The sequence below is a fragment of the Microtus ochrogaster genome, chromosome 10 (genome assembly GCF_000317375.1).
Source record: "Microtus ochrogaster isolate Prairie Vole_2 chromosome 10, MicOch1.0, whole genome shotgun sequence".
NCBI lineage: Eukaryota > Metazoa > Chordata > Mammalia > Rodentia > Cricetidae > Microtus > Microtus ochrogaster.
Window position 1 is genome coordinate 49,371,392 of NC_022016.1, and position 13,789 is coordinate 49,385,180.

The 13,789-nt window shown below is 47.2% G+C and overlaps 1 protein-coding gene and 1 pseudogene across 2 annotated transcripts in view; one reads left to right on the forward strand and one right to left on the reverse strand.

Annotated features, from left to right (window-relative positions):
• Positions 1-8,451, forward strand: part of Rcan3 (RCAN family member 3) — an 18,262-nt gene extending 9,811 nt beyond the window's left edge. For both annotated transcript variants that reach the window (XM_013348476.2, XM_005353049.2), the window contains exons 3-5: positions 2,215-2,388; positions 3,867-4,038; positions 5,655-8,451. In XM_013348476.2, coding sequence (XP_013203930.1) covers positions 2,215-2,388; positions 3,867-4,038; positions 5,655-5,833 — 525 coding nt within the window. In that variant the 3' untranslated portion in view covers positions 5,834-8,451. The remainder of the gene's footprint in view (positions 1-2,214; positions 2,389-3,866; positions 4,039-5,654) is intronic.
• Positions 8,452-8,969: 518 nt separating this feature from the next.
• LOC101991648 lies at positions 8,970-12,922 on the reverse strand (annotated as a pseudogene).
• Between the last annotated feature and the right edge of the window lie 867 nt (positions 12,923-13,789).

The window sequence follows — 13,789 nt, forward strand, 5'->3', positions numbered from 1 at the left end:
TGTGGCTCAGACTGGCCTGGGATTGGCTGTGTGGCTCAGACTGGCCTGGGATTGGCTGTGTGGTTCAGGCTAGCCTAGAACTTCCAGTGAGCCTCCCAGCTCTAACTCCTGAATGCTGAGGTACGTCACAGGGCTATGTCACCACACCCAGCCTCCAAGCACATGGATTTTTTCCTGGCTTCCTCCTCCTTGTGCATTCACTGAAGAAGGAATTCGGCTTTTTCCTAGGGCTTATTGCATGTAGGCTATTAGGATTAATTATCATTGTTAACATTTCTGGTAGTACTTTGTATGGTTTGGAAGGAAAATTAAGATTATCTTTTTAAAGTTATTTATTTACTTAGAAACTGTGTGTGTGTGTGTGTGTGTGTGTGTGTGTGTGTGTGTGTGTGTGTGATCTCATAAAAGCCTGTACACTTTTTTTTCTTTCTCTGAGCCATAGTCTTACTGTGTGGTCTAGGCTGACATCTGGGCAATCCTCCTCAGCCTCCTGGGCACTGGATACACAGGTAGAAACCACCACTCCTGATTTGACCCTTAAATGTTAACTGTGTACACAAAGAATTTCCTTTCAGTGAGACCCATTCTCACTCTGTAGCCCAGGCTGGACTTCCTTCAGTGTCTTTCAGGGCAGAGCTGGATACATGCTCAAGCACCTGCAGCATAGGTCGAGGGACAGTGTGAATTAAGCAGCGTCTGAGTCACGGGCGTACAGTCCTGCAGTGGGGCCTGGGGGTTAGCGACAAAATGGAAAGTTAGACCCTCTAGAAACACTGAAAATCCACCAAGGTTTCAGTGGACAAGTGCGCAGCCAGGCTCAGTAAGTCTCTCAGAGGGGCATGTGGGGTTGGGGAAGACCTATGAGTTAGAATTTTACAGAGAAAAGGAAGGACACTTTAGCCAGAGGAAACCAGATATACCAAGAAACTTAATTAGGACAGTGTGTAGCAGGAGCAAGCACCTTTACCCATGAACTATCCGCTGCCCTGAGGGATGGGTTTTCAGGGCAGTGGCTGAGGACGAGCAGTGAAGGCTGCGCAGGAGGCTGCTAAGTGGAAAAGGAGGAAGAGCTCTGTTCTGAAATTACAGTATCCTCACCCCAACTCTTTCCTAGTCTGCCTAACCAAAACACTACTGGGACTGTTCAGTATTTGAATTTTATTTATTTACTTTTGATTTTTCAAGACAGAATTTCTCTGTGTAATACCCTTTGCTGTCCTGGAACTAACTCACTTTGTAGACCAGGATGGCCTCGAACTCACAGAAACCTGCTTCTGCCTCTGCCTCCCGAGTACTAGGATTAAAGGCATATGCCACCATTGTCTAACTTAATATCTGAAGATTTTAAAGGCCAGTCTATAAAGTCTATAAAAGATACTATGGTTCCAGCATCCAGGAGGTAGAGGCAGAGGCAGGTGGCTCTCTGAATTTCAGACCAACCAGTGTGGCATAGTGAGAGACACTCTCCGAACAAGACAGTGGGAGTAAGTCGGCTTTATTTACTGCACACATCGCATAAATATCATATGTACATTGCTGTTTCTGAAACTTTTCTGAAGCATAAAGATACATAGACGTTAAAAGCAAAAGTTAGGAAGCTGCCAGGCCTGGTGGCACCCCGTGATCAGAATGCAAGGCCATCTTCAGCTACTAGCAAGTTTGAGGCTGACCTGGCCTGTGTAAGAGCCTAGTCTAAAAAAAATTTAAAAAAATAAAAAAGATAGGAGTGATTTCTCTGTGTTATATTGTGTGTACATGCTGGGGGAGGTGTCCAGGTTCTAAGACACATCTTGCTCAGTGTGTCAGGCTTAAGCAGCAACAAATGCCTAGCACTGTGAAGAAATCAGGGGAAGGGGCACCCCAAGTACCAGAGATGTTCCTTTGTCGAAGGAACAGCAGCGCTGGATACACTGGTGACTTTGGCAGCTGTGTTCCTGTTGTGTGCAGACGCGTGTGTGCTGGCTTATGCATCATGTTTATCTTATGACCTTTGAAGCTGCAGTATTTAACGAAGCTAGCCGTGTTCCGTCAGTGCAGGTGCAAGCACGAGTCACGACGTCCACCCTGAACTCCTTCCAGAGAGGGGCTCTCAGGAAGGGAAGGAGTGCACTTCATAGCGTCTTCACCCGGCCACTTCTCTTCCGCAGGCGTCCTGTTAACAGGAGTATTCTGTTCTTCTTCCCTCTTCTCCCTGCCTTGCTGCCCTCCTCGCAGGAGAGGTTCGAAGCTCTCTTCACCCTCTATGATGACCAGGTCACATTCCAGTTGTTCAAGAGCTTCCGCAGAGTGAGGATCAACTTCAGCAAGCCCGAGGCTGCAGCGAGAGCTCGGATAGAGCTGCACGAGAGTGACTTCCATGGCCAGAAGCTGAAGCTTTACTTCGCACAGGTACGGTGTGCTGCGTGACTGCGTGTCTCCACAGCCGCTTCTCCGTCACAGCTCCTGGCAGTTCTCCCTCCAGCGCTGGGTCAGAGGTTTGTGAAGTTGACATTCCCGTGAGCAGACGATGTCGTGTTTTCTCTTACTTTACACATACCTAAGTTCATTATCTTAGGAGTGTATTAAGCCTTCTGTCTTTGTTTTGCTGCAGCTAACAGTTAAGGGATTCATTTTTGTGGCAGCTTTGCTCAGCTAGAGCTCTACAAGGGTTAAGCCCTGACCTTCAAGGTTAGTGGATTAAATGTTCTCTGCATCTAAAATAGCACTTAGGATGTGACATTTGTGGGAGAACAGAAAAAAATCTTCAAGGGCCATCAAGAAGGCTCCGTGGGTAAAGGTGCTTGCCACTAAGCTTGACGACCTGAGTTTGGTCCCTGGAACCCACACATACATGATGGGAGGGAAGAGCTGACCTGTCTCCTCTGACCGCCACACAAGCATTTTCCTCTCTTCTAAGACTAGAGCTTTGTCATGCGTCAGCTCTTCCCACTGAGCTAGTTAGGGTTACTAATCTGCGATGAAGTCTGTAATGCCATCTGTGGTGCAGCACCATGGCCAAAGTAGCTTGGACACTGAAGGATTTTTCCAGAATCCCCTTCCACTGAGGGAAGCCAAGGCAAGAGCTCAACCTGGGCAGGAACCTGGAGGCAGGAGCTGATGCAGAGGCCATGGAGGAGTGCTGCCTGCAGGCTCGCTCTTCATGGTTTGCTCACTTGCTTTCTTATAGAACCCAGGACCCCAGCCCAGGGTGTTAATCACTAATTAAGAAAATGCTTTCCAGGCTTGCCTACAGCCTGATCTTAATTGAGGTTCCCTCCTCTCAATAATGAAGGCTTGTGTCAAGTGACATAAAACTAGCTAGCACACCCGCTGTAACAAGAGATAATAACTGTAACAGAGAAAAGTCTTGGCTCATGATTTTGAGGTTTCAGTCCATATATGATCGTCCCTTTTCTTTTGGGCCTGCAGTGGGTGTAGCACATGAAGGCAAAGCCAAGCTGTTCACCTCATTCATGGGAAACAAGAAGTCAGGGACTGGGGTCCCACTGTGCCTTAGGGTGTGCTCCTAGTGACTAAAGACCCCCCTGGCTCCTAAAGGCTCCCGTTTCACCCCTCGGGAGTAAACCTCTACCACATGGACCCTGAGGAGCACTGAGAGCCCAGATCCCCGCCACAGTTACTGCTGTGCGTTTCTCCGTCCGTCTGTTTGCACGCTGCTTCTTTCACACAACTCATGTTTATCAAGTTTCCGGTGTGTGTGGCCCCGTGCAGTGAGCCAGGTGGACCCGGTCTCCCTCCTGGAAGATCACAAACGTTTTAGGATCTTTTTAATCACCCTCTAAGAAAGTAACAATTACCGTAAAGATGGAAATGAAGAAAACGAAAACACATTTGCAAAGCGGTCGTGGTCATGTCCTTCCCTGCAGGTGCAGGTGTCTGGGGAGGCTCGGGATAAGTCCTACTTACTGCCCCCACAGCCCGCCAAGCAGTTCCTCATCTCCCCTCCAGCCTCCCCGCCAGTGGGGTGGAAGCAGAGTGAAGATGCGATGCCGGTGATCAACTACGATTTACTCTGTGCTGTCTCCAAGCTAGGGCCAGGTACGGCTTCTGCTTTTGCTCTTACTGTCCCCAGGAGCTTTGTGTATCAGAGACGGTGTTCAGTAGGGGGTGTGGAGCCCAGCAGCAGCAGGCTGTCCAGGGGACACTGCAGTCACACCAGTCTGGGTCCACACTCTGACTGTATTTCCAATACTGTGGTCCTCAGCCAGCTGCCAAGCCTGTGTTATCTGCTTGTGAACGTTAGATGGTGTGTACAGCATGATCGTTTTCACTGTCAGTGATTCAGCTGGGTGTTCACACAGACTGTTAGCGAACACATTGGCTACTTTCTCTCTGCAACCCTCCCTTCCTCCCTCCCTTCCTTCCTCCCTCCCTCCCTCCCTCTCTCTCTTTCTTTCTTTCTTTCTTTCTTCTTTTCTTTCCCCAAAACAGAGTTTCTCTGTAGCTTTGTAGCTTGTCCTAGAACTAGCTCTGTAGACCAGATTGGCCTCAAATTCAAGATCTGCCTGCCTCTACCTCCCGAGTGCTGAGATTAAGGGGGTGCACCACCACCACCCAGCTTCTGTTTTGTTTCTTACTTTCCTTCTCTATGTGCTGTCTCTCTCATCTCTTTAATAATGTGAGGAGCTGATTCCCAGCTGTTAAGGACAGCATGTCTCTTCAGGGCACTTCAGAGGCATCTGAGAAGAAAGAGTTTTATGCTTGTGGCCATTTGAACTCCTTCAGAAGTCAGGTCCTACACTAGAAACTGCTACCTGGAGCCTAGCCAGAGCCTCCCATGGGACCCAAAACCTTTATGAATGTAACTAACCCACCTCAGTTGTTTCTAGAACAGCAATTAGCATTTATATTAACAAGTTAATTAGTATTTATGTAATCTAATCAATGGGTTCCCATCATAGCGAGCACAAAGCCAAAGTAAGCAAAGGACATAAGAGTGGAGAAACTTCCTCACCTGCAGGAAGAGACAGGAGCTAGTTCCAAAGCAAGGTGCTCCCTGAATGAAGGAAGCTTGTGTATATTCATACAGTAGCAGGCCCATTCCTGAGTATGCTGATTATGATTCCTGAGTCATGGAGATTAACATGATGGCCAGGATGTTGTTGTGAATAGGATGGTTTCAGGGTATGCTGAATGGGTCTGCCCTGAAGGTGCCTGCGAGCTTAGCAGCCATGCTTGGATTTTAACTCCAGGACAGAAAGGACAGTGTCTTTAACAAATGGAACTTCTGCGGGGCATGGTGGCACTTACCTTTAACAACACTTGGATGGCAGAGGCAAGCAGCCCTCTGGGAGTTCCAGGCCAGCCTGTCTTCATACTGAGACCCCGTCGAGAGGAAAAAAAGGGAAGTTTTTAATGCCAAACAGGCTAAGCCCCTCTGGTGCAGGATAGATGATTTTTACAGAGTTTTAAGCAACAAACCCACCAAGGCAACACATGCCTACAATCCTAGCACTTGGGAGAATGGAAGCAGAAAAATTAAAGAGTTCAAGGCCAGTGTCAGCTACAGCAGCAAATTTCTGACTGACCCAGATTTCATGAGATTCAGTCTCAAAAATCAGTAGCTGTTAAATGAACTAGTGGAAGAGGAAGTTAGGAAATAAATTAATTCCTTCCATTGACAGCCAGGCTCCTTCTTGTGCTTGCCTCGGCAGGGGAGAAATACGAACTGCATGCAGGAACCGAGTCCACCCCTAGCGTGGTCGTGCATGTCTGTGAAAGCGAAACTGAAGAGGAAGAAGACACAAAAAACCCAAAACAAAAAATCACGCAGACTCGGCGCCCGGAAGCTCCCACAGCCGCACTGAGTGAGCAGCTGGACTGTGCACTGTGAGCTCAGCCACTGCACCTGTGCTTCCTGCTGCTACTGCTGCACCTGCACTGGAGCACAGCCACGAGATGCTGTTGCATCCATCTGGCAGCAGGGTCAGCCTTGCCAGGCCAGAACATGGGGTGAAGTAGCAGATGCGGCCAGCTGTTTGAAATTTTGAGCAATGCTCCGAATGGCACTTTAAGTGACAAGGTTAGCCCCCACTGTGTGGCACCTGACTCCTCCCCAAAAACATTAGTACCCCGGAACGTATCGCTCATTGGGTACCGAAGGCCAGAATTAGAATCACCCAGTGCACTACTGTTTTTTACAGATTTAAAAATTAGTCTCATAATTTCAGTAATTTGGTGTAGGTATTCTTTGTACTGGTGTGGTTGTGTCTAACAAATACATTGAGCAAAGGCTGAATGTCGCTCAGTATACATGACCTTTTTTTGGCACGAAAAGAAATCTTAGATCCAAAATCATTTGTAGAAGCCTTTTTTTCTTCAGTATTTTTCCACTAGCCTTGGGGATGAACTGCCAAATGAGTGAGATTATCAGATCCAAACAGCATGCGCAGACGTGTTTCTTGGCTCTCCTCAGTATCACTCTTGCGGTTGGTGGAGGTAGAGTCCAGGACCATGATCCCAGTGCAGCCCTCCTAGGCCTGGACCCTGCAAGCAGGATGTATCACTGGGAAGCTTGGCTGGTGATGATACGGAGTTGCAGCCTGTGGAGGGTGGCTCTTCAGTTTCTCTCTTGACCATCCTAGTGCTGGCTTGTCGCTGCCTGAGTTGTCCTGTGCTGTGTGTAGCTCTGTGATGTTAGTCCAGTCTTAAATTTCAGAAAATAATGATAAGACTTTCTGAAGACCACTTTGAATTGGGAGGTATTTCATTTTTTATTTTCTTTGAAGACAGGGTTTCACTTTGTAGCTAGCTGGCTTAAAATCCTCTGTGATCCTCCTGCATTAGACTTCCAAGTGCTGGAAATTACAGGGAGTGAGCCACCATGCACTTCAAATTTTTCCATTCAAGTATTCAACTGTTCAGAAAGAAAAAAAAAATCACCAGTAGTACTTTTTCTTTGAGACAAGGTCTTACACTGTCTAGCCTGAGACCCAGTATGTATGTAGCCCAGGCTGGCCTTGAGCCCAAGACCATTTGTTCTCCTTCCTCAGCCACTTGAGTCGTGGGATTGAAGGTATAAGCCCCTGTGTGCAGCTCATGCTTCCCTTTTTAGTGAAAGTTTCCACCTTGGCTTGCAGTCCACTTTCAGATGGAACAGCTTCTTGTTCTTGAAGCTGTGTTTGAGCTTCTGTATGTGAGTGCAGCATCGCTAGTGTGCTGGGGCTGCAGCCCCTCTTACAGAAGGCTCTCCTGCTCCAGGTGCGTCGGCTGGTCCCCTCACTGTGCTCTCACTGCACAGCAGGTGTCCAGGGCTGGTTGGGATTGTGAAGGGACTGGCACAGAACTAAGAAACCAACTTGGCAGCTACTGTAAAGGAAGAAAAATGGAGACATTGAAGCCATGATGGCTATGTTCTTTGGGTGACATGTTAGAGCTGAGTGTCTTTTGTGGTGGAATTGATCTCTGAAGATTTAAACTGTATTGCACACAAATGTCTGACTTGTTGAAACAGGGTCTCATATAGTCCTGGTTGACATCAAACTTGGTACATCTCAAGGACGACCTTGAACTCCTGCCTCTATCCCCTAAGTGCTAGGATTGCAGGTGTGCCCTACATCACCGACAACAGCAACAGGAAGGGTTGTCCTTGCCCTCAGATGCTGACCTCTGTGTGTTTGGTTGAAGATTACGACTCCATCCACACTGGTTTGTTGGACCCAAGTCATCCTCTGTCGGGTCAGCTGATAGGCTCTCCTTTGCACTTCTGAGCTCAGCAGTTTGCTTCTTTTGGTTGCAGGACAGACCCTACCTGCCAGCAGACAAGTAGATCTTCAACAGTTGGGAAGTTTTTGTGTTCTGCATTATGCAATATCAGTTCTCTCTAATTCTCTAAGTGATCAAAACTAATTTTTAGTCTTAGCTTTCATTTCTAGCTGCCAACTTAAGAACCTCCCTCTCCCCCCCCCCCCCAGGTTTTCTTTATTTTAGCTCTGACTGTCCTGGAACTAGCTCTATAGACCAGGCTGGCCTCGCACTCACAGAGATCTACCTGCCTCTGCCTCCTGAGTGCTGAGAGGTAATTAAAAGTGTGCGCCCCCACACTTGGCCTACTCCTTTTTTAAGTCAAGAGGTGCAAACTGTTCATCTCTTTAAATCTTTTTGAGGGTATTAAATTGTGTGTATGTATGGGGCATGTGCAAGGAGAAGGGAAGCCATTTAAACTTTGCTGGATAGCAAATATTAGCATTTTCCTCTTTTCTGGTATATTGTTTCCATAAGACAAGCTCAAGAAGAAGAAAAGATACTCATCCACTATTTAATGAAATGAACCAGAGTATCCAGGTGTCTGTGTTTAAGCTATTTTGATGCTCAGTTCATGTACCCATTTTATAATAAATGAGTCCTGTTCTTTTGTTTGTTTGTGAAAGGTCTCAGGTAGCACAGGTAGCTGGTCTCAGAGTCCCTGTGTGGCCAAGGGTGATCTTGAATCCTGATCCTACTGCACCCACCTCCAAAGCCCAGGATTACAGATGTTACAGATGTACCACAGCACACAGTCTATCCCTTATCTTCTTTCCAGTTCCCATAGTAGATTTATGTGCATTTTTCTTTCAAACTGAATTCAATTATTTTCTTTTTTGTTTTTGTAGACAGGGTTTCTCTGTGTAACAGCCTTGGCTGTTCCGGAACTCACTTTGTAGACCAGGCTGGCCTCAAACTCCCTGTGATCCGCCTGCCTCTGCATCCTCCATGCTGGGATTAAAGGCATGTGCCACCATGCCCGGCTGAATTATTTCTTGGAATTAACTTCCCTAGGGGATTCTGCATTACCCCTGTGAGAGTGCCCTGAGGCTCTTCAGGAGCTCTTTTGTGCTTTCCCGGAGAAATCTGCAGTTCGTTCTACAGAAAGAAGCTCTAACAGTAACCATGGTTTCTTCAGAAAGCCACACCTCTTCGTGGGACTCAAACTGAGGGATGCGAGGAAGAGAACGGGGCTTTGTGTTAGGAAAAACCCTGTAAAGGGTAATGAAGCCGTGACACTGAGTAGGGCTGGCCAGCAGGACTGCGGGGGTTTGGCTCTTAGAGTCTAGATTTTTCCAACACACCCACCTGTGGGAGCCAAAGGTCCATGGAGAGAGGTGGAGAGGCAGGAGCTAGGAGCAGCCCCTTTCCTTGAAGAGCTGAAAGGTAGTTTTACTCATCCCTCAAATGTCAGGACGGCCATGTGTTGGCAGGCACTTGTAATCCAGCACCTGGGGGTAGCTGCTAGCAGAAGGGTCAGGAGTTCAAGGTTGTCCTCAACTAAATAGTGAATTTAAGGCCAGCCTGGGTTACATGGGATTGTCTCAAAAAAGGAAGAGGATTATACAGAGAAGATTTTAAGTTCTACATAAAGGTTTACATGGATCATTGTGGCCACTAAATGGGCAATTTGAGTTGAGGGGACACCAGGTACAGATCAGGAGCAGTTTGCCCCATAAGGGGATGACTGTGTACCATTTTCATGAAATCTGTCTCTAAAAGTATTTTTAAAGTGAGAGTTGAGATTAGTAAGGTTTAAAGATTTGTTTTTAATTATGTGTCTGTGTGTATGTATGCACGTGTACATATGGGTGCCCACAAGGGCCAAAACGGCATTAGATCTGGAGCTGGAGACAGTAGAAAGAAAGATACCTGAATGAGAACTAGGAACTGAACTTGGTCCTCAAGAGCAGCATGCACTCTTCCCGCTGAGCCAGCTCCAGCCACCGGCCTGTCTTTGTAAAATATCATGATTATTGCCATGGTGGAAACACCTTTAATCTTAGCACTGCAGTTGGAGCACTGAATTCAGAGCCAGCCTGGGCTACACAGTGAGTCCCTCTCTAAAAAAACAAATAAGACCAAAAAAAAAAAAGTCATGATTATCAAGTGAAATGATTTGACTGTCTGAAAATCAATGTGACTGACCTAACCCCAGACTTACATGGGCGTGCACAGCGCTGCAGGGATTGCAGCTGGCCTTCCCTGTTCTTCCACGTCTTTTCATGCACTGGGCTCTTAAAGTGTGGAGGATGTTTCTCCCAGTCACTTAGAGAAGAGCGGGAGGCCCAGCAGATAGGAGAGAGACTCCTTATGGCGAATGAGAAATGGCTTTTAAACATTGGTGATAGAGGTAGCGACTTGGGAGCTTTTAATCAGCTTGATCGTGACTTGTGCCATTGAGCTGTGGGTTAGAATCTGCTTCCAGAATGTTTCCTTGGTCACAGCACTTTATGTGGGCTCCCTGGAGAGTCGTGTTCATACTGTTAAAATACAAAGAGTCCTAAGAGAGAAGCCAGCACAGAGAATGAGGCCGCATGCATGGAGCTGAAAGTTTGCTGGGGGAGGTCCCCCTCCCTCTGTGCTTCGAAAATCAGTTTCATCTCAAGACTAAAAATGGACATGGACTTACATTTGTATTAAACTATTTTTTTCAAGACAGGGAAAATAAAATTTTATTTATTCATGAAACTATACTTAAGAAAGCATAATAACTTCAATGTTGTACTTCCAATTTTCAGTTCTTAAGGAACATTATTTATCCAATAACTTTCAAAATCTGGTCCAGAGCAGCAAACAGGTTTAAATAAAAGCTGAGTTTTTGGTCACAGAGGTCTTAGCACTGGTGTATGCAAATGTTCCACAAGGGTATCCTGCACACAGGCACGATCCTCAGCAAGCCCCGCAGAGCAACACCCTCCTCCTGCTGTGGGCACTGCATCTCCAGGGCTGACTTTGAGGACGCGTACATGATGGTGTGTGATTTCTTGCAGGCTCCCTTTTCCAGTTTGCTTGTAGTTTCTTTCCTTTCTTTCCCCTCTATTGAAAGCTTTGATCCCGCAGATAACCTGGGGAAGCTGGGGGTGTTCCCTTTTTGTTCACGTAAGGCCTCAGCACTGCCTGGACCGTCCATGAGCTTTACACATTTCTTCTCTGTCTTCGGCTGCATCTCCAGAGGCGGACTCTTGCAAGGAGAGAGGCTAGCTGGCAGCAGGTGTGTCTTCTGGGGCGGTTACACCCAATGGCAGCACCTCAAGCCCCTCTTTGAGCACAGGTGCTTCAGTTTCCTCTTAGGTTCGTAACTTCAGATTTGATTCAGCTAACTTATCTCTCAGTTTTATGTTCTCACTTTCTGAAAGCTGCAGGCGTCTTTCATTTGGTGTCTTTCATTCACAAACAGTTTCCGCTCGATATCCAGGGCCCGCTGGCTCTCAAACAGCACCTTCCTTCTCTGTGTGGATTGCTCGCCTCTGGTGCTTTCGTTTTCTTTGTTTAACTTATCAAGCTTTAGTTGAAGTAAATCTGCAAAGTAGGTGATGTCCTCTAGAGAACAAGGGCTGGCTGATGTGGACAGCTTAGATTCCATACTTTCATATAAGGTCTTTTTAATTTCACCTAAAAGGTGTTTTATTTCACCATTCTTCTGTTCCAACATGGCAAACAACCGTTCCTGCTGCTTCAACTCAGTTTGAGATCCCCGCATTCTCAGCAGTGTGGAGATTTGTAACTTCATCTGCTCTCTGGTGAATGCATTGTGCTTCTTCACTGACTGATATTTTCATCGGGTTGAGCTGGCGTTCCATAGCCGCCATTCGATCATCCACCTCTGCCAACAGGGAGTTGCCTTTACTATTGGGATCCAAGGCTTGCTGGAGCGCATGACTCAACTGCACCTGAAGATCCTGATTTTCTACACGAGCTTTCTCTAAGGTGTTATAATACGACACCACTTCCTTCTCTCGCTCCTCTTTTTCTTCTTGAAGCCGGTCTACCCGGTGCATTAAGGAAGCATTGGAACATTCTAGTTGTTCTTGTTTGTACTGTGGCTCGTTCACCTCTTGCAGAGCAGTCTTCACACCTTCCATTAGCCGGAGCTTTTCCGATTTGTGGGCGAGAACTTCCTCCTGGTGGTCCAGCTTCTGCTTCAGCTGCTTCTCACTTAACCTTGCTCCATCTAATTCCACTTTCAGTTTCTCTAACTTATTTTTCAGGTCATTCACTTCCTGCCTGTGGCTTCTGCATTTCTGGCTGCTCCAGCTGCGTTTTCTGTTGTTTCAAAGCTTCACATTCACAGCTCAAACTTCCTGACATCCGACTCTTGAGCTCAGCTTCTCTTTGAAGGTCGTACTTCTCTTGGTTATAACCCTCAGTACGGTCATTATTTCTTCATGACATTTGTCCAGTTGATTCTGCAGTTCAGTTTGCCTCTCCATGAGCTGTAAGCCATACTGTGCAGCTTTCAATCGCTCCTTTTCACACTCTTTGAGTTTGCTTCGAAGATCTGTGATCTCTCTCTCCATGCTTTCTGTTTTCAGCCTACTCCCTGCTCACACTTCCCAGCTGCTGCAACCAGAGGCTTGTCCAGAAAGCACCGGGCACCCGGATTCGTGTCGGTACATCCACCTCAGCACAAAAATGCCGCCCTGTTTATTCAGCTCTATGTAAACTGTTTTACAGACTCGGGGATTTATCTTTAAAGGAAGGCTTTAGGTGTAATTATCAGAAGTGTGCATGATTCTTTGAAGCCTGGGGTTCTTGCCTGCCAGCTTGCCTCTTCTCTGGAGAGGCTTGGCCCTCGTCACTCAGGTGAGCGTGGTCATCTTTCCTTCTCCATCTGTGTTGAGGAAACAGCTGTCTGGGTGTGGTGGCACAGGCCTGCGATCTCAGCCTTCAGGAGACTGAGACAGGAGGATTGAAAGGATGAGAATACCTTGGGATATGTAAGGAAAACCCTGTCTCGAAGAAAAAGAGCTATTTTCCTTTCCTTGTCCTTTCCAGTGTAGAAGATTGGGAGTCCTGGGTAAACATTGCTTCTAAGCAAGAGGCCCACATTCTACACAGTTGGGTACATGAGAGGAGTGAGGTATAGGGACCCTGACCAACACATGACCAATGACTGTTGACATTTCACACTCCCCTTGGAGTGTGCTTCTCCAGAGCCATCCTCGTCCTCAGCATGCCACTGTTCCCTTCACTCTTGAGCAGAGCAAAATGTGACAGTCGAGAGTCCAGATTACCAAATGTTGTCAGGCATGATGACATGCCTGCCATCCCAGCACTTGGAAGGCGAAGATAGGAGGATTGGTGTAGATTAAGGCCAGCCTGTGCTCTACGAGACCCTGTCTCCACAGAAGGGTTACTGGGTGTCCACAGCACAGCCTGTTGGGTCTCCGGCCGGGCTGGGAACTTGTCCTGTCCCCTGTAAAGTTTCTGTCAGCTGAGAAGTGACCTCAGGGAGGTGAATGTGCAGAGACCTGCTAACTTGGCTTGTGCTTTCTCTTGGGAACCTGCAACTCTTGAAGAGGGTCCTGTGACCCTTGGAGCTCCCACATGGCCTTGACCGGGTGTGCATTCTCGCCATGAGGAGGATTTATTTTCTATCTATGCAGATAATTGGTGTTTTTCTGTATTGTTTCCTGTTGGTCTCCAGTCTCCCTAAGTCAGGTTGAGAACTAAGGGGAGACAGCAGGTGTGGGTCCTGCGACTGCGCCATAGCCACTGCTGTCTGTCCCTGAGTGTTTATTCCTGTCACTGTGGAGCATTTGCGTCTTTGGAGTGTGGGGAAAGCCTTCACAGCCCTTGCGCTTCGTTCTTCATACCCAAACCTGCAGTGGGATTTATTCCTGAATCTGGACATGTCTGTAATCTCCCTGGGCCCCAGCACTCGCTGCACTTGTGAAAACCGGTCAGTGATCTTCGTCCGTGTGTCTGTGTTTTAGTGTGCTTGATGTGATGGGCAATAGTTCATTATCAGCTTCAACTGTCCTGTGTTCCGAGGCTCTCTAAACATTCCTTGTCCTGTGAGGTGACCAAAGCAGAATGTAAT